General features: G+C 38.2%; 1 protein-coding gene across 50 annotated transcripts in view; it reads right to left on the reverse strand.

Moving 5' to 3' along the window:
- The window catches only part of LOC118744535 (Down syndrome cell adhesion molecule-like protein Dscam2), a 170,518-nt gene that overhangs the window by 39,612 nt on the left and 104,292 nt on the right, over positions 1–26,614 (reverse strand). For 9 of the 50 annotated variants that reach the window (XM_036477645.1, XM_036477631.1, XM_036477606.1 and 6 more), the window contains exons 7-9: positions 16,286–17,130; positions 16,020–16,181; positions 9,875–10,165 (exon numbers count right to left, since the gene is read on the reverse strand). In XM_036477645.1, coding sequence (XP_036333538.1) covers positions 9,875–10,165; positions 16,020–16,181; positions 16,286–17,130 — 1,298 coding nt within the window. Of the gene's footprint in view, positions 1–2,326; positions 2,615–2,760; positions 3,052–4,878; positions 5,167–5,929; positions 6,218–6,853; positions 7,142–7,447; positions 7,748–8,235; positions 8,521–8,714; positions 9,006–9,874; positions 10,166–10,294; positions 10,586–11,549; positions 11,841–12,401; positions 12,693–14,415; positions 14,704–15,363; positions 15,673–16,019; positions 16,182–16,285; positions 17,131–20,727; positions 20,852–21,017; positions 21,142–22,165; positions 22,290–26,614 lie in introns of all 50 variants that reach the window. The other 41 variants (XM_036477637.1, XM_036477605.1, XM_036477614.1 and 38 more) reach the window with 18 other exon arrangements.

A 26,614-nucleotide genomic window follows, 5' to 3' on the forward strand; every position in this document is an offset into this window, starting at 1 on the left:
CAAAACTAAAAGCTTAAAAATCAAATAGTGAAAAACTGAACATATACACATAATTCAGCGCTATTCAGCACAATTCAGCGCGTTCAACTAAAGTAAATATACCATTAACAACTAATTCAGCCGTGTAATTTACGGCTGCAGCATAATTTTTCGCCTTGCATGTATACTTTCCGGCATGTCTAGCGTGCACATTGTCGATAGTTAAAATATTTGTTCGCTTGCCGCTTTTCATAACCGATATGCCGGAATATGAGCTTATAGCGTAATCATTGAGCAGCCATTCAATGTCGATAGGTAAATCACCGGAAGAAATGAGACAAGTAACCGACACAGAGTCCTCAAAATTTGCTGGTTCCTCACCAAAATCGAAAGGTGTTATTTTCGGAGGGACTTGTTAAAGGATTAAAATTAAGAAAAAAAAAAAACAAAAGACATTTTAATAGAAACACAACCACACTTGTAAGCACACACGCATATGTACGTATGTAAATATAAACATAAAAGTTTAGTTTTAACAAAAAATTATCTGGTAACCGTTAACAATAAGCTGTGCCGAATATGCATCCGTAGCCGCCTTATTACGCGCTTTGCATGTATAGTTGCCCGCATGTCCCGCGTGCACTGAATCAATGGTTAGCAAGCTGGTACGCTTGCCACCTTTTATTACATTTACGCCAGCAAAGTAATTAATTCGCCATTGAATAACCATTCTATGTTTAAGGGCATATCGCCGGAGGAAATGAGGCAGTTCACCGAGACGGAGTCTTCAAAATTGGCAGGCACTTCACCAAAATCGAAGGGTACAATTTTCGGCGCGACTGTTCATGAGGAAAAAAGTGTCGAGGTATAATTTTGGAAGGTAATTTGGTTTGAGTTTAGGTGTTCTACAGGGATTTATTCTTATCAGTAATGGCGGATTGGTGAAAATAAAACTGCAAACAAAACCAAAAACCATTACACCATAACTAAAGCTATTCAGCGCTATTCAGCACATTCATGCCCTGTTCAGGTGAAGTTAATTTAATCTTGTTTACAAATGGCTTAATACTAAACTATAAATTATGTTATTCAACCTAATTCAGCGCACTTCAACACAATTCAGCGCTAGTTAAATAAGCTCTAATGAAAAAAGGTATACCATTAACCACCAATTCAGCTGTGTAATTCACGGCAGCAGCATAATTTTTCGCCTTGCAAGTGTATCTTCCAGCATGTCGTGCGTGTACATTGTCTATTGTCAGCATACTGGTGCGTTTACCACCTTTTACAACAGTTATACCCGAATATGAACTTATGGCGTAATCATTGAACAACCACTCAATATCGATGGGTAAATCACCGGAGGAAATGAGACAAGTAATCGATACAGAATCTTCAACATTCGCCGGCCCTTCGCCAAAGTCAAAAGGTGTAACCTTAGGCGGAACTTACAGATGTGAAATTGAGGAAGGATATAAATAAATGCGTTACTAACGAAAAAATATATGTAAGCACATTTAAATTCAAAATTATATAAAGCTGAATATAGCGAAAAATATGTAAAGAACCGTTAACAATCAGCTGTGCTGAATATGCATCCTTAGCCGCCTTGTTGCGTGCTATGCAAGTGTAGTTTCCCGCGTGGCCCGCATGCACTGAGTCAATACTGAGCAAACTGAGACGTTTACCTCCTCGCATAACATTAACGCCAGCAAAATAGTTGACCGGTTCGCTATTGAACAGCCACTCGATAACAATGGGCATATCACCGGAAGAAATGAGGCAATTCACAGATACTGAGTCCTCGAAATTCGCAGGCTTATCCCCAAAATCAAATGGTACAATTTTTGGCGGTGCTGAATTGGTTAATAACAATAAAATTTCATTTAGTATTGGAAAAATATCTAATAAAAGTTGTAAGCACATACAATTTTTTTAAGAACAGCACGCCTGGGGTAATTTCTAGTATTACACAAATTTAAGTAAAAAATATTGCTCGCTGAATTAGATTATTCGTTTCAGCAGTCGTACAGCGCTCTTACAACTATGAATTCTGCAATGACACAATTTTTGCTTATGCTTTTATCAATTCAGCAAAAAGTATTTTTGATAAAATCTTGTAAGCGCATACAATTTCTTAGTCTTTTGGCTACAATTAAGCGCTTAGGCACAAAACAGCTCATATTCATCCGTATCCAAAAAAAAAAAAATATATTGTCAGCACTTCCGTGTTTATGTCATTTGGATATGCATAGAACCAAAACCTAATTTTAAACTACCAAAAGCATTTTTTAAAGCAAATTCAGCGCGTTTAAACTAATAGAAAACAACATATACATAAGTGTACCATTCACAATTAATTGCGCAGTGTACTCTACCGCAGCTGCATCATTACGCGCCTTGCACGTATAATTGCCCGCATGACCAGCATGTACCGAGTCTATTGTCAAGAGACTAGCCTTTTTTCCACCCTTCACAATAGAAACACCCGTATAGATATTAATTGGGTGACTATTGAAAAGCCAAGTGATATCCATTGGTAGGTCACCGAGGTAGATAAGGCAATTTACCGAAACTGATTCTTCGAAATTTACCGCATGATCGCCAAAGTCGAAATGTGCAATTTTTGGGGGAACTAAAAATGAGTTAAGAGGATGAGAGGAAGTAAAAAATTATAAACGATCGCATGTATCTCAAAGTATGTAATTAATTCAAAACACAAGTTGAGGCTTTGTAATGTTTAGTTCTACTACTCATTTGCAAAAAAAAAAACAAAAGTACCATTCACCACCAATTCAGCGGTATAATTAACGGAGATTGCCTGATTGGCCGCAACGCACGTATAATTTCCGGCATGATGACCGCGCACATAATCGATCGAAAGCGCACTTATCTTTTTACCCAATTTCACCATGGAAACATCGTAGACATTATCATTGATTTGGCGCCCATTGAAGAGCCAAGCAAAGCTCACGGGAAAATCACCAGAAGTTACCAAACACTGCACGCTAGCAGATTCGCCAAAATTTGATGGTTCCTCGCCGAAATCAAAGGGTGCAATTTTTGGTGGCACTTGAAAGCAGGAATGGAAAGGTGGGATTGAGGAAAATGGTTGAAAGAATGTAAAAACAGTTAAACAAAACTACATTTTTTATAAGCGTATGTTATTCAGCGCATTCCGCACCATTAACGCGCAATTCAGCGGTGTGATTAGCGCGTCCAGCGCGATTCTCAGCAATGCAGCTATAATTTCCGGTGTGTTTAGCCGATACAGACTCTATTGTAAGTTCGCTTATGCGTTTGCCACGTTTGGTTGTAATAATTTCGAGGTAATCCTCGAAAGGTTTATCATTTAAGGTCCATGTTATTCTCACCGGCAAATCACCGCCAGCTATGGTGCACTGTATGTTTACGAATTCACCAAAACTCATAGATTCTTCACTAAATGAGAATGGGCTGATTTTTGGTGGAGCTGACAAAAATATATCAAATTAAACGTATTTTAAATATTTTTAGGTAAAGTAATTTAAAAAGTATATAGTTATGGAATTTCAAAGCCATAACGTCTATCGTAGTTAATTTATAACTTTTTGATTGAAATATTCTTACTGTTCCTACATTTCTTATGCTAAAAAATAAATCAGGTTAATTCAGCGCACATGTTTTGCTAACTTTTTTTGAAACAAATATATTTTGTAGCGTAAAAGTCTTATTCAGCTCAATTCAGCAAACGTATTTCTCAAATAATGGCAGATTCAACGGTGGAGTGCTAAAAAAATAATTCAGCGCACGTATTTTGCTAACTTTTTTTGAAACAAATATATTTTGTAGCGTACAATTCATATTCAGCTCAATTCAGCAAATAATAGCATATTTAAAGCTATAGTGACGCGAATAATAACTCACTTCCTACACAGCTTCACACAAAGCTAAATTCAGCACACATAAAGTACCACACACACAGACCGAGAAAGAGTATTTGGTTGGGAAAAAATTAAATGTAAGAACTACATAGCTCAACAATATCTAACTACCAAAGCCCACAACGCAATAATTTCACCGGCACACAAAAAAAAATTTTTGTTCTGTACACCGGACGCCACCTACCTACGGGCATGTTTTTCGACCCGCTGAATCCGAATTTTGAGTTAGTTTTGGCCGGTCACCCCCCCAATTTCGAGTAAATTGCAAAAAATCCTAAAAAATAGCGAAAATTTGATGTTTTCGTTACAAAAAAAATTTGGGAATGAAACAGTTCCGTACCCTCGGAAAACAGTTTAAAATCCGATTTTCTTACATTTTCAGATTTAAAACTTGTATTTTATGAATAAAAAATACAAGAAACGTTTTTAATCGTGTTTAATAGATTTTTTTCACTTTTTTCAACTTTAATTTTTTACTATTTTATCGGTTTTATGCATTTTTTTGAGTGTTTGAGGGAAGATGGGCCGAGTTTATTGTAGATTCGAATTGAGCAGATCAAATGACATGAAAATCTCTTTCGAGCCTGCAAATTTTTTTTTATCAAGATAATCCCGATTTATTGCAATTTTTGCAATTTTTGTGGGTTTTTTTACAATTTTCTTGAATATAAAACGGCTTATTGTCTAAGTACATATGAAATTAGTATTAAACGGATCAGAATACATAAAAATTATGCGTTTCCTATATCCACAAATTTTTTTTGTAACGAAAACATCAAATTTTCGCTATTTTTTAGGATTTTTTGCAATTTACTCGAAATTGGGGGGTGACCGGCCAAAACTAACTCAAAATTCGGATTCAGCGGGTCGAAAAACATGCCCGTAGGTAGGTGGCGTCCGGTGTACAGAACAAAAATTTTTTTTTGTGTGCCGGTGTTTTTAATAATTTTTTTTACTGCCATAGATTCACACAAACCATTTACAATCAATTCAGCTGAATGCTCAGCTCTGCCCGCTGAATTGCTTGCTATGCAAGTATAATTGCCCGCATGTTTCGCCTCTATTGCGTCAATCATTAAATTGTGAATACGTTGACCACGTCTCTCCGTCAGAATCTCTAGTTCAGGCAGCAATGGGTGCCTATTCAAAGGCCATATTACCGAAACAGGTAAATCACCACCCGATATAGTGCAATGTACCGAAACGGGCTCACCGAAATTCATTGGTTCGGTGCCAAAGGAGAAGGGCGTAATTTTTGGTGGTACTTATACCAGGAACATCAGGAAAGGCCAAGCAAATTAGAAAAAAAAGAAGAAACAAAAAAGAATTAATTTTTCAATATTCCTTTAACAAACCATTAACAATTAGTCGAGCGGTATGCGCGGTTATGCCCGCTTTGTTTGCTGCGTGACACGAATAAAAGCCTGCGTGATGTGCAGCCACAGATTCAATCGACAAAACATTAATACGTTTGCCGATACGCGAAAAGGATATATCATGGTATCTATCGATGGTGGCGTTATTCAGCAGCCAAGTAACATTGATGGGTAGATCGCCGCCGAGTATGGTGCATTGTATGGACGCTGGCTCACCATAGTTGAGCGGTTCCTCGCCAAAATCGAAGGGTGCGATTTTCGGTGCAACTTTTTGTAGGAGAAATTTTTAGCAAGAGAATATTTTTTAGAAGCACAGCAACAAAAGTTCATTGCTTGCAAGTATTATGTAGTAAGACAGGGAAAACCATGAACTAAATATACACGACTGTGATTCAGCTCAGGCGTAAGTCGCGCAATTGTAGCAAAAAATATATAAATCCTATAAATTAATAGCAGCAACCGCGCTGAATAAACGCTTACATAATTCAGCGTGGACTTAACAGATTTTTACACATCTTTAGCGCTTCGTAAAAATTTAATGGGGATTTATGTAGGTAGATTGAAATAAAAACATTCGAAAAACAAACTAAAATAATGACTTCAGTAGTTACATTATTTACGCCAAACATTATTTATCTGTATATCACAAACCATTCACGATCAAACGCGCTGCATGCTCTGTAATGCCAGCTTTATTATGAGCGCGACATGAATACCTGCCCGCATGATGTGCCGCGACTGCCTCTATTGTCAGCACATTTACACGCTTCCCAATACGCGATAGTGAAATATCATGAAAACTATCAATGGCTGCATTATTCAGCAACCATGTAACCTTTATAGGTAAATCACCGCCGAGTATGGTGCATTGTATAGAGGCTGGTTCACCGTAATTCAGCGGTTCCTCGCCGAAGTCGAATGGTGCAATTTTCGGCGCAACTTTTTTTGTCAAAAGGATGTTGAAACAAATTTATATATTGAAAAGTTTATATAAATCAAAAGTAGTTGGTTTTTGTAAGAATACTAAACATTAAAGAATGAATTTAAAAATAATGAAAATTACATAGATCAACAAAGCTGCGCTGAATGTGGCTAAATGCAATTCAGCGCGCGTTACTTCGATAAAATCGAAGAAACGGCAGTTATTGTAAAAAAAATAGGATGATTAAACAAACTTATAATTGCAAAAATCATAAATATGAAAGTCAAATAGTTTATTTTTTGTAAGCTTAGTACTCTATGCACAAAGACTTTCCTAAAAGATGATAAATAAATAAAAAAGCAGAGCTGAATGTGGTTAAGCGTAATTCAGCGCGCTTTCAAAATCAGCGAAAATTAAATTTTGTTTGTTTTATAAAAATAAATACGAAAACAATTCTGGTAATGTTCAATTCAGCCCATTTTTTTAATTCAGCACATTTTTTGTGAATTCAGCAACTTTTTTTATGAATTCTGCCCAAGTTTTATGCAATGAACGACATCTAATAGCGAGATGGGATCGGGATATACAAAGGTTTAAATTGCAATAAAAATCAAATAACTAACAATTCATATAATCACAAATTCTGTTCAAACCATTCACAATCAAAGGTGCCGTATATTCAGCTCTTCCCGCCCAATTTTCGGCGACGCAAGTGTAATTCCCAGCATGATCCGCTGTGACACTCTCTATAGCCAATGCGTGCGTATGTCTAGTGAATTTTGTAGTTGCTATATTCAAGTGAGCTGGCAGATGATAATCATTCAGCAACCATTTCACATTCATAGGCCAGTCACCACCAGCGATGGTGCATTGTATTGACGCAGGTTCACCGAAATTTAAGGGTTCCTCACCAAATTGAAACGGGGTTATACGAGGCGGTACTAGATAAAAATTTGTATTGAGTGGAGCGAATAAGACGTGTGTGCTATATTTCAAGAAAAGTATCTTAAAATATTTGTTAGACAAGTTCAATAGAAAGTGTAGAAGTAGCGAATGTTGCTTTTGTCAGATTTTTGTTAAAATATTACCAAATACAGTGAGTCAAAATAGGCGTAGAGTTTTTAGTATTTACAAACACCGCAACCGAACCCAAATAGATTAGACACAAACAGTTAGATTCAAAAGCTGCTAGTTAGACATTCAATAATTGTTTTGTGTTGTGTAAGAATTCCAAAATTTGCATATACCATTCACGGTAATATTTGTGCTGTAGATCGTTGAGCCAGCCGCATTACTGGCCATACAAGTATATGTGCCAGTGTGCGCAGGCGTGGCGCGTGGTATCGATAACACGCTCGATTTGATGCTTATGCGATTTGTACGCATTATCGGCTGTAGACTGTCGTAGCGCGCATCGCCAGCAGCGCGTTCAAAACTCCAGTTAATCTTGATGGGGCGATCACCTTTTTGTATTTGGCAAAGCAAATCAATAGCGTCGCCAGTGTTGATTATGTCGTCGTAACTGAAGGGTGTGATTTGCGGAAGGACTAAAGAAGTGATTTTGATATTGAAATTGAAACGGTTTAAGTGCGCGTTATAGGAATATCTACAAATTATGATACATATATAAAGGGAGATACAATGTTATAAAATCATATAAATCCATGATAAATGAGAAGTCGAACACTATTCAGCGCTATTGAACTCAATTCAGCGCGGGAATTTTCCAGTTAAAAGCATTATTATAAGGCTGAAACTTATTTGACAACATTCAGCGCCATTCAGCACAATTCAGCCTATTTCAACATTAATTGATTTACCATCTACGTCGATGTATAACAATTTGCTGGAACTCGTTCACTTTCAGCCATATTCATCGGCTAAATAAACCCTATATATTGATTTAAAATTGAATTTGGTGCCTCGGAAGCATGCTGGACAACATAAAATGTACAACAACTAAAAAAAAACAGTTTTCAAAATACATAGAGAGCTTAAAAAAAGTAAGTCTTTCGATTTTTTGCCAAACAAATACCATTAACCAACAACTCAGCCGTGTAATCACTCTGTCCCGCTTTATTGCTTGCAACGCATGTATAATTTCCTGAATTCGCCGCCTTCACCGACTCCACTGTCAATAAACTAATGCGATCACCAATCTTACTCGCCAACACACCCATATGCGAAAACAATGGCAACCCATTATGGGACCAACGTATTTTTAGCGGCAAATCACCTTTCGCCACGTGACAAGTGAGTTGTACGCTGTCTCCTTCATTTGCTTCAGCGTCGAAGTTGAAAGGATGTATAGCGGGAAGTACTACATACATACATAGTAAGACCAAGGCGATGGGTTGGAAAGTCGATAAGCGATAGTGAAAAAAGCGGAGGATAGAAATAAATAGTGTAGTTTTTACATACATACAAATAAAACTTAAGAAATCAGCAGAGCACGTGTTAGTAGACCTAAGAAATACTTCGTTAAAACTATTAGAAACTTTTTTTCACATTAACCGTTAACTTGCAATTCCGCCTGATAGGAACTTTCGCCTGCGCGATTCGTTGCGATACACGCGTAAATGCCACGATGTTCAGCGGCTATGTAATCGATATTTAAAGTACTCGACTTCGTCGACATACGACCAATTATAATATCGTAATCGCCACTTTTTAGCGTCTGATTATTTAGCGTCCAAGTTATGTTTATGGGTAGATCACCTTTAGTAACCGAACATTGTACACCCAGCGAATCACCAGAATTGGTGGCTTCGTCACCAAATGAGAAAGGCATAATTTGTGGAGGCACTGTGTGTCGAGAAAGGAAAGATGATGGGTTTAAATGGCAGAGGAATTGTGTTAGAAATAAAAATATACAAAAAAAAAATCAACATCAATTCCGCACATCTACACTAACTAATACAGCTACAATTCAGCGCGCCCACCATTCACTACAAGTTCAGCTATTTGTTCAGCGCTGCCTGCGGCATTAGACGCAATGCATTTGTAGGTGCCACGATGATGTCCATTAATAGCATCGATGCTTAGCGAACTTAATTTCGGAGACATTTTGATAATGCGTATGCCAGCGTGTTCGTTCGTAATCAGTTGTCCATTCAGCGTCCAATGGAGCTGCAGTGGTGTATCGCCTTTGAATACCATGCACTGTACAGCAGTGCTGTCGCCGTAGTTGGAGGGTTCATCACCAAAGGTGAAAGGCATCACTTGTGGAGAGACTAGAATACACAATTCGGGTGTCAAATGTGCTGAATCGGAACTGAGTGCGTGCAGCGACAGAATTTTTAAACTTTTTTATAACTATAAATGCTGTAAAGATGTAAGTTGCTTGGTTATAGAACTTTAGATATTTTTTCTATCACAAAAATGTTTATTCAGCTAATTCAGCGCTGATTTTAACACCAAGTAGCACTGTTTTGAATACCAGGCCGCATTAAAAATGGCAAAACAGTAAATATTTATTATTTCTCAACACATTTTTCACATTCAGCACACATTTTGGTGTATTCTGTGGCACTACTTAAGCGAATTTGGCAAATGTGTGCACAGCAATTGCAAAGCTTAACCACTTAACACTACAAAATCTGCGCAAAGCATATTCAGCGTGTGCACAAAACTACAAATAACTACTGCAAGCGACTTTTCGACATCAAACAAACCGTTGACTTGTAATTCAGCTACATATTCACTAGTGCCGGCCTCATTTGTTGCGATACATTTGTAGGTGCCACGATGTATTGCAGTAAGCGAGTCGATATTAAGCGAACTGGTACGCTTGTTTAGTCTCAAAACAGTAAAACCATTTTCTCCATTCACAATAGGCGCTGAATTCAAGGACCAGCGTATTTTGAGCGGCAAATCGCCCTTGGGTACAACGCAATTGGCACTCGCAATTTCACCCATATCAGCAGTATCCTCACCAAAGGAAAACGGTAAAACTTGTGGTGGCACTTCATTTTTAGGAGACAAAATATATTTTAAAATAATAGAAAACTACAGAAAATAAACATAAAACCAATTCAGCTACAAATTCAGTGTTTTAAATACATTTATATTTATATTTGTTTGCCTGCACAAACCATTAACATGCAATTCAGCGCTAAATTCAGCGCTGCCCGCCTTATTCAATGCAATGCATTTGTATACACCGCGATGACGCGCTTCCAGCGAATCGATATTCAGCGAACTAGTGCGTGGATTCATGCGCGACAGTGTAAACCCATGTTCGCCTGTTATGATAGGCGCTGAATTTAAGGTCCAACGTATTTCCATGGGTAAGTCACCTTTTGGTATCATACAAAACACGCCAGCAATCTCGCCAGTATTCGCTGGCTCCTCACCAAAGTCGAAGGGTTGTATTTGAGGTGGTACTTGTGGATGATTTAAGAATAACGGAAACGAGGGAATGAATGTGGTAGAATATAAAATAAAAACGAACTTAAATGTAACAGCAACCGATACTTCCATGAGTTATTTGAAAAAGTTAGTTAAACAAACCGTTCACTTCTAAAACAGCAACATATTCAGCATAACCCGCTGAATTGTTCGCTATACACTTGTAAGTGCCACGATGCATTGCCTCGAGTGAGTCTACATTCAGCGAACTTGTACGCTTATTCATTTTGAATATGTTAAAACCATGTTCACCGTTTACAATCAGTGCTGAATTCAGTGTCCAGTAGATATCGAGCGGTAAATCGCCTTTGGGTACAACACAGGTGACACTCGCAACCTCGCCGCGATTAAGTGGGTCTTCGCCGAAGCTGAATGGACTAATCTGAGGTGCAACTAAGGAAATAAAGGTAGGCAAAAAATCTAATTAAGCCCAGCTGATTAGCTTTCTCAATAAATATTAGTTTTTATCACTATTGGGTTATAATTTTAGGCGAAATAATTTCAAAATCCAATAAATTTGTTGAACAGTTTTAAGAAAATGTGAAGAGAACAATAAACTAAAAAAGTTTCAGCTAGTCAGCCTAATTCAACTTTATTCAGCGCCAGTTTTTGCAGTTCGTAAAAGTATCTACAACCAAACTAGCACTTACTTCACATTTTTAATATCAGCCCAAAGCTATTCAGCTCAATTCAGCGTAATTCAGCAACGAGTTTAAGCACGCCATCTTAACACAGGCAAAAAATAAATAAAGAAAACTGCTATACCAACACCAAATATGTTCTTAAATTCAGCATATCTAGGAGCCAATTCTGTGCAATATGGAGCAAAATTTAACAGCGAAAAAAAAGAGAGTATACCGTTTTGCTTAAATGTTTATAGTTTTTGTTAGTACATGAACACCAACTATTTACAGAGACTCAAACTTCTACTCGACGCACCATTAACCTGCAATTCAGCAGCATATTCAGCAAGTCCAGCTAAATTCACTGCTATGCAACTATAAGTGCCACGATGTTTTGCCTCTAAGGAGTCTACGCTTAAGTAGCTGGTGCGATGATTCAATTGCAATATCTTAAAACCGTCACTGCCTGAAGCAATCGGTTCATCATTGAGCGTCCAGTGAATATCGAGCGGTAAATCGCCTTTTAAGATCATACATGTAGCGCTTATCATATCGCCCATATTAACAACTTCAGCGGGAAAACTAAACGGTAATACGTGCGGAGGAACTAAGCGAAAAAAAAAATTAAACATAGCGCTTGTCGGTAAGGAATCAATGGAATTGAAATTAAAAGTTAACAAATGAAATTCTCTAAAATAATTGTAAGCACTTATTCAGCACAAACCATTAACATGTAATTCTGCTGAATATTCCGTAAACCCGGCTTTATTATTAGCTATACACTTATAAACACCACGATGTTTCGCCTCTAGCAAATTAATGCTCAAAGAACTGGTGCGTGGATTCGTGCGCATTAACGTAAAACCTTCCTCGCCATTTATAATGGGTGCTGAATTGATAGTCCAGCGTATATTTAGCGGTAAATCACCCTTAGTAACCATACATTGTACACCAGCCATTTCACCAAAATTTAAAGCCTCGTCACCAAAGCTGAATTGCATTATTTGAGGAGGAACTGGTGTTGGGGAGAAATTATAGGCTTTAAAAATAATTTATGCGAAAATGTTGAATAAGGTGAGGGAAATGAAAAAAAAATTGAACGAAACAAATGAAACTTGTCTATTCATTTAGTGAAATTTAAAAAAAAAAAATATGTTCACCGATGTACCATTGACTTTTAATTCGGAGGCGTAAAACGATGATCCCGCCTTATTTTCGGCGATGCATTTAAAAAGTCCACGATGGTATTGCTCAACGGCGGCGATATTCAGCACACTTGTTTTTGGTGAAAGCTTCAAAATTGTTATACCCTCTTCACCATTGATGATGGGTCTTGAGTTGAGCGTCCATTTAATCGTAATGGGTGTATCACCCTTTTGTATCATACATTGTACGCCAGCATTCTCACCGTTATTTATGGGCTCATCGCCGAAAGAAAAGGGCATAATGGAAGGGGGCACTGGTGAGGGTAAAAAAATTTAAGATGAAACAGAAGCAAAAATAAAAATAAAGCAATTCTAAACGCGAGCAAATTCCTTAGAAAACTAGTCCCCCATAAATGTAGTACCGTTAACTTTCAACTCTGCGACATAAAAGTCAGCGCCAGCCTTATTTTCAGCGATACATTTGAAGAGGCCACGATGTTGTTCCTCCACGGCGGCAATATTTAAAACACTGCTTTTCGGCGATAACTTAAGTATAGCGAGACCCTCTTCGCCGTTGATGATGGGTCTCGAGTTGAGAGTCCATTTAATGGTAATGGGTACATCACCTTTTTGTATCATACACTGTACGCCAGCGCTTTCGCCAGTGTTCACCGGTTCCTCAGCAAAGGAAAAGGGGACAATGGAGGGAGGAACTGATGGAGAGGAAAAACGATTTTTTATAGAAAGAAAAACTATTTCGTAATCTAAATTTTTTACACTATAAATTTTCGCCTACAAATTAATTCCTTATTAACTACCATTAACACGCAACCACGACGCATGTTCTACAATTCCAGCAGCATTGCTGGCCACGCAGCTGTAGTTGCCCGCATGACGCGATCTCACCGATTCTATATTCAACATACTAATACGTTGACCGCTACGCGTAATCATCAAACCATCGTTGGAGCCGAAGAGGCGAAATCCGTTAAAGCGCCAAAATATATCCAAGGGTAGATCACCTTTGGTGACAGCGCAATTAACGGTGGCCATATCTTGCGCATTGACCGGTTCGCCAAAATCGAAGGGCAAAATTTGTGGTAGGACTGTGAACCGGTGGAGGAAAGGAAACATTTTTAAGTATTTACACTACAACCAAAACGAAAATAACTAGAATTCACAATATGCTAAGCTATAACAAATAAATGCTGTATGCTTAACCATTAACGGCCAGCAACGCTGACTGTTTGGTGACGCCGCCATTATTTGTCGCAACGCAGCTATAATTGCCCGCATGACGCGCGCGTACCGATTCAATGCTGAGCACGCTGATGCGCTGACTAGTGCGTGTAACCACCAAACCATCGTTGGTGAAGACACGTCCGCCATTGCGCGTCCAGTAGATGTCGAGTGGCAGGTCGCCCTTTTTGACGCTGCAGTAGGCGGAAACCATATCCATTTCATTGATACTCTCATCACCGAAATCGAAGGGCAATATTTGTGGGAGGACTACATAGGCAAGGAAGAGTAAGTGAGGCGGCAAGAAAATAACGAGAAATATTTTTTCAAAATAGAAAATTTTTTAAAAAGCTCAAAGAGTACGAACTAAATTAAAATTTTCAGTTTTTTTTTTAACCATTCACGGCCAACAGCGCGTACTGCTTGGTCGCGCCGCCATTATTTGTCGCCACGCAGCTATAATTGCCCGAATGGCGCGCGCGTACCGACTCAATGCTGAGCACGCTGATGCGCTGATTGTTGCGCGTGACTACGACGCCATCATTGGTGAAGACGCGCCCACCATTGCGCGTCCAGTAGATGTCGAGCGGTACATCACCTTTATTCACAGTGCAATAGGCTGAGACCATATCCATTTCATTGATATTTTCGGCGCCGAAGTCGAAGGGTAGGATTTGTGGTAGGACTGCATTTGGGAAGGAGTTTAAAATATAAATGCGTTAAAAGTGACAAAGCAATAGCAGAAAAAATACGCAATATTTAAAAATCGTTCTTTATCTACAACTTTTGCCCGCTAACCATTCACCGCCAAAGTGGCGGATTGTCGCGAAGCGCCTGCATTGTTAGTTGCAACACAGCTGTAGTTGCCCGCATGCCGCGCGCGCACCGATTCGACGCTCAAAACACTTAAACGCTGGCTGTTGCGCGTGACAATCAAACCATCATTCGTATAGACGCGTCCGCCATTTTTCATCCAGTAAATGTCGATAGGCAGATCCCCTTTGTTCACGGTGCAAGAAGCAGAAACCATATCCTGTTCGTTGATGCGCTCTTCGCCAAAATCGAAGGGTACTATTTGTGGCAGAACTGCAGGTGTGGAGGGGAGGACATGTGAGCGCACGGTAAAAGGAACGCAACTGAGTTAAAAAATAGCGAAATAAATAAAAAAATGTCGACAGTAAACAAAACAAAAACTCAAACTAAAGCGCTCTAAAAACGCAGCTAACCATTAACTGCTAGCACCGCCCAATGCGTTGTTACGCCCCCATTATTTGTCGCCACACAGCTGTAATTGCCTGCATGACGCGCGCGCACCGATTCGATGCTTAAGACGCTCATGCGCTGACTAGTTTTTGTAACGACAACACCATCATTCGTGTACACGCGTCCGCCGTTCTTAGTCCAAGCGACATCTATCGGCAGATCGCCTTTATTCACCGTACAGGAGGCAGATACCATATCTAGTTCGTTGACGCTTGCCTCACCAAAGTCGAAGGGCACAATTTGTGGAAGAACTTAATGAGATCAAGTGGAATGAATTATAAAAATATCGAAGCAACTGTGTAAAACTAGCGATATTTGAATTATTTTATATTGTTACGAGGACCTTGGAGTGGAGTTTTGCGATTTCAAACTCAGGCATTTCACTGACTAAAAAGGTTTCGGGAGCTCAAATTACCAAAGGAACCCAAAATTCGTAAAAACCCAAAATTTAAAGCTACTCTATGGCTCTATATACGCGCACACCATTAACACTCAGCTCAGCAGTGTGATAGGCCACGCCCGCTGCATTACGCGCTACACAGGTATAATTCGCACGATGACGCGCATGCACCGACTCGATGCTCAACATACTGATCCGCTGTGTGGTTTTCGTTATCAATATGCCATCGTTGGTCATTAATTTGCCCAAGCCGCCAAGTTTGGGATCCGGTGCCGTAGTCCAATACAAATCGATCGGTGTATCGCCTTTATTGACAGTGCATGTAGCCGAGACCATGTCGTTCATGTTGATCGCTTCTGAGCCGAAATCGAAAGGCGCAATTTGTGGTGGTACTACATAATTATAAGATGGAGTGAAAAAGGGTTTACCAGAGTACTATTTCGGATGTACACATCGAGTAACAGAAAAAATGCGACCCACGTTGATACTCGTACACTGCGAGTATTTTACCTAATATTCTTTATAACACAAAAAAAAAGAATGGAGTGAGCGTCGGCACGAAGCATTTTTCAACGGACGGGGATCTATGAACTTGTAACTAAATCTTTCGCAGCGGACAGACTTTGACACATGCTTCGTTATTTCAACTCACGACCGGTTTGTTTTTCAATTGGTAAAACAGTTCATCCCCCTCTCTTCAATAAGGGAGTATGAACAATAGCGTGCATATGAGACTTACCCATAACTTGTACTTCTAGTGAGCCGCGCGCCGAATAACCTTCCACATTCTTAGCGACGCAAGTGTATGTAGCTTGATCAGAGTTACGTTCCACATTCTCGATGATCAAAGTGCCGTTTGGGAAGACCTTTTGTTTGCGATTGATGGGTAAAGCGCGATTGTCTGCCAAAAAAAAATGTAGAATGTATAAGCATTCAGTAAATTAAAAAATATCTAGCAAACATCTCTAGTTAATCTCTACCACACCAAATACACACTCTACTTACCACGTTCCCAAACGATGGAGTCGATTGGATAGCCCGCAACTGGACAGGTTACAATCAGCGTCTCGCCGGCGACAATAGCTTTCTTTTCCATTTGTCGTATATAGGGCAGTCCATAGACATTCAATTTCGCCGAGTGTTCGGCCACGCCTACTTTGCTCTTTGCAATACACTTGTAGAGACCGCCATCGTTCGCATGCACTGATGTAATATTCAAATACGAAACAACATCGCCGTTCACAGTCACATATTGGCCCACTTGATACCGATCAATATTTGCAATTTTCTTGCCATCCAGTTCCCAGGAAATTTCAGGTGTTGGATTGCCGCCAGCCACACACTTTAGGAATACACTTGGACCAGGTTCCATTGTTTCCTCTTGGAATGCCTGTCGTATAACGGGTGGGTCGAAACGGCCGCCGAGTTTGAGTTCAGCGCTTGCTTCTGCTGATTCCTGATCGTTGCGCACGAAACACTGATACATGCCCTTGTCTTCCTTCTTCACGGATTCGATGCGTAAGACCTGATCGCTGTGGCCAATTGATTTGCCGTCTTTTATCCAGCTAATGGTCTTAATAGGGTTGCCGCTGTACTGGCACGTGAAGACAGCAGGACGTCCAAAGTCGACAGTTTGTGTGGGTGGATCGATTTTTGCGGAAAGTGGTGCGGTCACGGTGAGCACAGTTTCAACGCTTTCACCACCGACGGAGTTATTAACCACACATAAATATTTGCCCGAATCCTCGACGACAGCATCTTTGATGATAAGAGTGCCGGAAACTTGCTTTACGCGTTCATTTAGGATAACCGCTTGCTTGCGTGTGGTGCCTTCGATGAATTTATACCATCTGCAAGGGATAAGGGAAGTGATTAGCTGAGTTATTTATTGCTAAGGGTGGAATAAAAAGATGATTAAAAATGAAGAAATGAAATGCTTGGCGGTGAGCAAACTAAACCTTTTGTATGCGCTCCGAATGAGATTGCGGAAAGAAGGGCTTCAATAAAATTTGTGAAAGCAGTGCTCAGCTAGTTACTTACCTTTCGAGCCGGCAGTTTTGGTTGAAATAGCATTTCATTTCTGCGCTTTTAATCAACTTTGTTCGAAAATTTGCTTTAAGTAGCCTCGACAGAACCTAGTACGACCTAACAAAAAGGAATAAAGGTTACAAATGGCGGATATTTCAGCAATCAAGGAGACTATTATTAAAAAGCTTGCAGGTGCAGCTTTTCAGGGAACGCTTAGCTCTAAGTGGATTTTTAGAAGCCTGTAGTGATACAATTTGTCCAGCAAGAAGCAAATGTAGAGATGGGAGCTTTTACATTATGAAAACTGAAGTTACAGAAGTTTAAAAATTTAAAGGAATATTTAAATGTAGACTTTTTGAAAAAGTGCTGCTTTTAACGGGTTTCAAAAAGCTTGTGACACTGGCTAAAAAGCGAGCAGAAGATTCGATTTATGAATGCTGATATTGGTTAAATTTAAATATGAGTTTTTGTTTTCTGAAAGCTATGCTTTGGGTAGGTTTCATGGAGCTTGTAGCGCGGTCTGACCTAAAAACGACGGTAAAACTTTAGGCTCACATCAGCTATCCAATCCAAAATAATGCTTACTGTTTCATCATTGAGACAGAAAATACAACGCCAGTGCACCTGGAACTTTTAGAGTATTTTTTGCTTTGCTTTTTATTTCTTATACCTATAAACTGGTACAGGATAGCCTTGACCAGGACAATGGCCGACAAAAGTGCCTTGCCTAGGCACTTCATTGATTTCGATACTTTTGACTGCTATACGAGGCTTTACATGGCCCACGGGTTCTATAAAAATTAGCATTAGAAATAGTGAAAGCAAAATATGGTGTAAAACAACCATTCAACTGCCTGAATGTTTAAAATTAAGCCAATATATACCTGAATAATGGCATTGGATATGCTTGCGCCTGACAAAGTATGGAAAAACTGTCACCTAAACGCATTGTAAGTTCTTGCAGACGATCTCCAGAAACGGTCGGAGTTGCGCTGCTAATAGGTTCTAAGAAGAAATTATATATACCTATATATTTTGTTTGGAAATACCATCGAAAACTTTTATGAAAAACTGTCTGAATATTTAAAGTGTTTGCAAAAATAAACCGGTTTGGCAGAATTTTGCACGAGAAGTCCTACATTATTTTCTTTTATTGTTCTTTTACCGAAAAACGGGCGTTGGATACGACTGTCCTTGGCAAAGCATGGTAAGACTAAGACCAGCTTGTGTAATTACTTCTTGCAGACGACCTCCTGAAATTTTCGGTGCAACACTGCCGACAGGTTCTGGGAGAAGAAGTTCACTTTTAAAATGTGATTCAACAGTCTTTTGGGGGAAAACTGCCTGAAAGTTTTGGATTTCTATGCATACATATATAAGCTTTTGAAAGTTATTTGATAGTTTTCGAAAATCCGCTTTGAGCTTTTAAAGCTCATGCTTCAACTCCAAAACTAACTTTATTATCGGCACTGGAAAAGCTTGCGCTTGACACAATAAAGCAAAACTATGGCCAATTTCTTTGACAAATGTAAAGCTTTTGGATTCACCGGAGAATGTGGGAGCCTTGGCGCCTACTGGCTCGGTAAATAGCATAAAAATTCAATAATTTTGAATTTAAAAATAAAAAAAATCTCAGTTGGGAAACTTAACTTAATGTACACAAGTTTAATAATTTAAATAAGTGAAATCTCACTAAATTTTTTTAATTATCTACCTTATAACTGGCACTGGCCATGCTTGAGCTTGGCACAACAAAGCAAAGCTTTGACCAAAGTTGCGTGAAAATGTGAAGCTTTTCAAATCATTCGAAAATGTTGGAGCTTTTGCGCCAACGGGCTCTAAAAAAATATAAAAAAATAAGTTTTAATTTTTTACACTTAAAATTTTACAAAACCAGTTAGCAGTGTCGCGCACCATTTTCAATAACAATACAAAAAATAGATACCTTATAATCGGCACTGGAAAAGCTTGCGCTTGACAGAGGATTGCAAAGCTTTGTCCCACAGCGCGTATATAGGAGAAAACATTTGAGTCAGTAGAGAATGTTGGGGCTTTAGCGCCGACGGGTTCTACAAAAATTAAATAAAAAACTCATGTGAAAAACTAAAGCTTCGCTCAAATGTGCCTCAAGTGCATATGAAAACTGCTTCGAATATTGGGAAAACAATCAAAAACAATATCTATACCTAAATACAGGCACCGGATAGGCTTGAGCTTGACACAAGAGCACTAAATCTTTTCTTCGTGCTTCCACAAAAGTGCTACTCTTGGCTGAGCCGGGGAAAGCGGGCCCTTTGGCACCGAGTGGTTCTTTGAAAATGGCAGACAGAAAGTGTAAGTTAAAAATAAGCATGTAAAAAAGCACAAAAACTGCCTGAAAAAAAACATTAAACGCAACTTTATATACAGGCATTCGAGAAGCTTTTAAGTAACGCCTAACAAAACTTTAAACCAGCGATGGCCAGAGAAAGCTTTTACCCTGCTCGCGCCTATACAAAATGTGCTTTGCCCGCGAGCAAGGCTATGCCCATCAGTGCTTTAAACTCATACAAGAAACTATTTAGTTAAGTTTCAAAAAGCTTTGAATTATTTTAGCTTTCACCAGCAAATTTAAACCGTATTTTAGCTACAGGCTCTCACTTAGCTTAAAGACTTTTGCAGCCGAATTTCAATAAAATTATAGTTTAAAAAACTAAAACCTCCCTATTATATTTGCCATTCGTACTGTCATCAGGTATGTAACTTGAAAATAGAAATCGATGCATCTTTTAGGCGCATCAATATTACATAGTTACATCCCGAGCTAATAAAAGGAATGTAAAAAGCTTTTACTTTTAATCAACAATTTTTCATTCAGTTTCTCAAACCTCTTACCTAAATATTGGCACTGGATATGCTTGAGCTTGACATAAAAGCACAAGATCTTTGCCTTGCTTCTCAATAAATGTGCCACTTTTCAATGCGGTTGGGAAGGCTGGAGCTTTTGCACCAAGTGGTTCTTTGGAAATAAATTGACATTTGAAATTATTTAGTTTAAATAAAAAAGAAGTAAATAAGTAAATAGAAAACCACCCGAAAGCTTGAGAATTGTTCTCGAGAAGATATTATTATGAAACCGTGAAACCATATAATTTTTACCTTGTCACTGGCACCGGATACGCTTGAGCTTGACACAAAAGCACTATGTCACCTAAGCTTTTACCCATAAGCGTGCTTATTTTTGAAACGGTCGGGAATGTGGGAGCTTTAGCGCCAACGGGTTCTACGAAAGTGTGGAAACATATGAGCAGCAGCTACAAAATGTGGAAAACTTACGTCTATATAATATTGAAAACTGACTGAATTTATTTCGATTTATACATGAGAAGCTTTTGCATATAAGAGCTTTTGGTTTCAAATATTCTACTTTCAATTCCTACCTGATAATAGGCACTGGAAATGCTTGAGCTTGACAAAGCAGCGCAAAGCTTTGGCCTACAGCGCGTGTATATGAGAATGAGCTTGAATCGGTGGAGAATGTGGGAGCTTTGGCGCCTACAGGTTCTAAAGCGAAAATATTGAAATTTAAAAAAAATATATTTGCTTATTCAAAAAGAAAAGCTGCCCAAATGTGTGTCATTTTTATAAGATGATATTCTTATAAATTGATTTTGTACAAATCAAATTTATTTTCCATGATAAAAGCGCTTAATCTATTAACAAAAATTACCTTATAATTGGCACCGGAAAAGCTTGTGCTTGGCACAAAAGCGCAAAGCTTGAATTTACAGAGCGTTCAAAAATGCTACCTTTAGAATCAGTTGAAAATGTTGGTGCCTTAGCGCCGACAGGTTCTGAAGTTGGAAAAAGATTAACATATGTACGTATGGTATGTACGTGCGATTTTTATTTTTTTATTTAAAGAAAAATAATAATTTACAAAACCGGTTGGCAGATGCGTAGCTGGAGTTAAATGAGGGAAAACATTCAAACTTGTCTCGTCTAGACCAAATTTTTTCAGAAATCTTACAATATAAAACCCAAAGCATGACGCGTGCAGAGCTTTTTAAGCTTTCTATACTGCTTCTTATGCCCTTTACTTGCTGGTCTACAGCATATTACATACCCTTTTCTGACCTCGGTCAAAACCGAAATACAGCTTCCAAAGTTTATGATATCGAAAACGAACTTCCGACTTCAAAATAGTTCAGGACTAAAACAGTATTGACCAGAAAGGGCTTTTAGCCTGAATTCTAAATCAATCGAAATCACCTTAAATTATATTTCGATTATGACTAGAGAACAGGGAATACCCAATTATTTACTTTCATTTCCCTACGTCGACTTTGTAAGAGAGGCTTCCCCAACAAATCTTTGCTGAGTGAATAATTAAAGTTTTCTCTGCGCTACATGTCCCTATATGAAATAGTTTGAAGATCCTGAGCTATAAACGACCGGTTTTTCATAGTTCAAAAATATATAAATTTTTCCGAAAACATAATTTCATTTCCGAAACTCCATTCTTTCTCGGCAAAAGGTCTTTAATCTTTCCTGAACCCAGCACCCACCTAAAAATAGGCACCGGAAATGCTTGCGCCTCACAAGTCATTGCCAATGTGCTGCTACTAGGCGCCTGAATAGTGAACGTGCTGGCAACGCTGGGAAATGCTGGAGCTTTAAAGCCCACAGGCTCTGCGCGAAATAATCGTTAGGAGTGAAAGTAATTAATAATGAGAGCAAGTGTTTATAAAAAGTAACACGTAACTGAATGTTGAGTTTTGGAGCGATTTTAAAATTTAATTTCTTTAAATTTGTAAATGTAAAGCAGCTTTTTAGATTTTTTTTTTATTATTCTTTTACTCTAGATTTTAAAAATACCTAAAGACCGGCACAGGAAATGCTTGAGCTTGACATAGCAGCGCTAAGGTGGAGTGTATGGCGGCACGATTCGAAAAAGTTTGTACTTCGCCAGGGAAGGCAGGAGCCTTTGAACCGATTGGCTCTGCAAAGAAGATACACGTAAAATAAAATTTAGAAGTATGTATAAAAACAATTTTCACTACTTGTGTTGTAGTTTATGATAACTGAATGTTGGGATAAGATATTTTTTTTTGTAAAAAAGGTCAATTTGAATTCTTTCAGAAATAGCCAAAATTATACTCCGCTCGTTGTGCTAAATGCTTTCTGTTTGGAACTCACGTAGGTAGAAAGAATTTCAGACGAAACTTTGCTACAAGTATCTAGCGATGGGAAATCGCGTAAAGAAATAGCGATATTGCTTTACTCCTTTTCAATTGACCTGACAGAAAACTATTCGTGATATTTGCGCTCGTATGCGATACTTTTCTCGATAACTTTGTTAATGTTATCGATATTTTTACCAACGTCATTATCGGAACTTCTGTCGTCATCTTTAGCAGCATTATTCTTTCTGTTAACACAGCACTTTCATTCTGTTGTCATTATCGTTATCGACATTACTATCGGTACTGTTATCGTTATCGTCAAACATATACACATACATAGTTCCGTATGCTCGTTTATACTCGAGTGGCAGCGATTTGGTTGTCGACAAATCTATCGATATTTTTCAGGGACCGTAACGATTATGATCTTTATAATGGGAAGCATAATTCAACCGCTAAAATTGTATTTCTATTCTTCCGATAAAATTCAAACATTATTTTATGATTTTTATTTTTTCGATAAAAAATTTGCGTTATTTTTGGATTTTTATTTTTTAGATAAAAAATAATCGCTACTTTTGGATTTCTTTATTTTCCGATCATATTGAAACCCTTATTTTTAATTTAGTTTTTAGATCTTAAGCGGTTTAAAGCGCTATCTACCATAACGGTAAAAAATGATTAAAAATTATATAAATCCAAAATAAGGACTATTTTTGATCCCAAAAAATAAAAATCACAAAATAACGATTAAATGTGACCAAAAAAATTAAAAAATTAAAATTTTACGATTATTCTTGAGCGAAAAAATAAAAATCTTGGTATTTAACGGTTATTTTCGGTCCCTAATATTTTTAATAATACATACATACTTATTGTTGAAATTTTTTTTGTTATTTACCGATAAAACTATCGCTTTCATTTCGTTTTATTCGTCAAACATAAATATGTATGTACATAGTTTTCATTTCGTAGGTGCGTTCGTATTCGTTTTATATCGGTTCGATTACCGATAAATGTATCGATATTTTCATCAGTAAAAATTGTGTTATCGTCAGTTAAAAATTATCAAAAAACATATAAATCCAAAACAAGCACTATTTTTTATCAAAATAAAAAAAAAAACACGAAATAACGATTAAATTAATATTTTTAATAATACATACATACTTATTGTTGACAATTTTTTCATTATTTACCGATAGAAATATCGCTTTCAATTCGTTTTAACAATCGATATCGATAATAGATAGTTATTTCCGTATTGCTATCGTCAAACATACATATGTATGTATGTATGTACATAGTTTTCGTTTCGTAAGTGTGTTCGTATTCGTTTTGCATCAGTTCGATTATCGATAAAATAATCGATATTTTCATCAGTAAAAATTTTATTATCGTCAGTGGTATCGTTGTTGCTATCGTTGTAGTTTCGTATTTGCATTCGTATACTAGATGTTGCATTTACAGCAAAAAATATCTCTTAGTTACTTTATCTGACCGATCCTACAACTTTCCAGTACTAATAAACTAATAAATAGCTTTTTTTTCTTTCAATCATTACCTAATTATGGGCACGGGATAAGCCTGCGCTTGACATAACAATGCGAAACCAGTATGCATTTGTTTTTGTACCTCTATCAACTTATACTCCAGTGAAAATGTGGGTGGCTTAGCGCCGACAGGTTCTAAAAAAGGATTTAGACTGGATCAAGTAAAAAAATACAAACTGTTGTTTGAGTAAAATATAATTGACATTGAAAACTGCCTCAGAAATAGCTAAAAAAAATCCACTAAGCGTTTTGAAAGAACGCTGGTGACCATCACATCGTATTGAATCAATAAAAAAAATTACGAAATTTTCTATAAATGTATGTAGCTTCACAAAGCAAGTGAAAGTAGGACTGACCATGACATGTTCAATCCTTTTTTGTATTACACTTAACCGTACATGTTGCGGCTGATAAAATTCGCGCCAAAAGCATAATCAGCCGAACAGCACTGAACTTGACCTAGACCCCCACAGCAGCGATAAACGACAATCGAGGTCAAACAGCAAGGTCACGTTACGACGACAAACGAAACAGCCAATCAGCTGTACAGTATGAAAAAATAACAGGCAAAAAATGAAGCCATCCAACGCAAACAAAAGCGGCAGCATTGCCGCGCAAGATGAAAGTGACAATTGGGTGGTAAGCCTGTACGAAAGGCGGGCGAAACCCAACTGAAGAATTGCAACGACTAAAAAGTGCAGTGTGTACACAAGGAAAGGCGAAAAGCGCGCCAAATTTTCAAAAGAAAGTAAAAGTACGGCTAAAATGTGGGTAGCCAGTGGTGAAAACCAAAAACAAACTGTGTGAAAAAGTTCGTAAATGGCAACGAACATAGACGCAGCAGCAATAACAAGTCGCTGCCAACAACAGACATCAACTAGCAGTAGGGCACAAAATGCGGCAGCCACTTCAACTGGAATGGGGTCAGTGACCCAAAAACGTGACTGCTGTGCAACAACTGCGAAGGAACAGCAACGCAGACGTGCGCATGAAACGTGCAACGGGTCGACGCAGCACTACAGCAGATGGGTTAATTCATTCATAAACAGTGCAAGGCAAAAGTATGCGTGTGAGAGAGCGATAACAAACGGCCAATAGAATCCTCTACTTTCATCTCACTTTAGTATGCGCACGCAGTAAAACCAGTTTTTGCTACCATCTCTTATGATCTACACTTTCCAAACATACAAGTAGAATCAAAATAGAAATACAAAAATAAACGGGCAACAGCAACAAGTGACAGCGTGCGAGTGAGATAGCTGCAGCATAAAGCGAATAGCGCAAGCAAAACACAAACGCGTCGAGAAGGGGTAATTGTTTTGGGAAATTTACGACGCGCATCGCACATGCGCGTGGAGTGCGAAAGAAACAGCATGCGTTGTGCATTGTGTAAGCGAGTCAACTGTAATGTTGACTAACAGCTGTATGTATGTACGCGCGGTTTGTTTATGACACACATTTACCCGGCGCATATATTGATTTAACGGTGTATTTGTGCTTGTTTGGCCGGTGGTGGCGGTGGTGGAGTTGGTGGTAGTAGTGGTCTGAGCAGCTGAGCATCAGCAGCAGCATAAACCACAAATGTTGTTGTTGGTGGCGCGCTGATGAGGTTGTGAAGATTTTGTGGTGTGAGTTTGTAAACAATGGCGTACACTTTTACGGGTTTGTTTTTTCATTGCACGATTGCTAAAGATGAATTGTTGCTGCTCACTGTGTTGTTTCTTTTTTTCTTTTTATTACTTTAATCTTTCTTTTTTCTTTTTGTTTTTACTTCATGCTGCCAGCATTTGTGCTTTGTTTACTTTTGCTTTTGTTCGACTCTTCTGTATTGACGATAGCCTCCAGCCAGCCAACTGAAATCAGTTGTCATAAAGGCAACGACACATCGAGGCAACTGACATAACAATACATGCAACTGTATATCTGCCAAGTGTGTATTTTAAGCTCGAGTGTGTATTTCGAGTGCGGGCATACATATGTACACACATTCGTTTTTTATATTAGAATTTATGAATGAATATAGCGTAGTACATTTATCTCATGCCGCCGAACATCCGATTTGTTCTTACTCGACTCGTTGATTTTATTTGCACAGTTGCAAATATGAGGAAATGCAAATTTTCTGTATTAAAACACATCGCTAGCCGATGACTAAACACAAGCAAAAATAACAACATACATACTATATGTGTATATTCAACAGCTGAGTCAGAATGAATATTTATATGTATGTATACAGTAATCACTAATATCTATCGACAATAATTGTCGAATATGTATCGTTTAGTACCATGTTTCCATACCAAATTGAATTGCTTTAATCAATTTGGTACAACGCGAGCTATGCGGGGCTGCTATAGGGAACTGAAAGGGAAGCGAGACGTATTTCCGAAATAAGAAGAGAGGCCGGAATACTAAGTGCTGTACTAAGAGCTAGTATATCAAGCTGGATAGGAAAAATGCCCGAAAATTTTGCCAGAGAGTTAGGCGACTTAGGGAAGCTTTCAAGAACAGGACGAACTCCTGTAAGAACAACAATGGCGACCTAGTGACCAATGTCCAGAACGTACTTAAATTATGGAGACAAC

This window comes from Rhagoletis pomonella, unplaced genomic scaffold, assembly GCF_013731165.1.
Source record: "Rhagoletis pomonella isolate Grant_MI unplaced genomic scaffold, Rhpom_1.0 Rhpom_scaffold_00008, whole genome shotgun sequence".
Taxonomy (NCBI): domain Eukaryota; kingdom Metazoa; phylum Arthropoda; class Insecta; order Diptera; family Tephritidae; genus Rhagoletis; species Rhagoletis pomonella.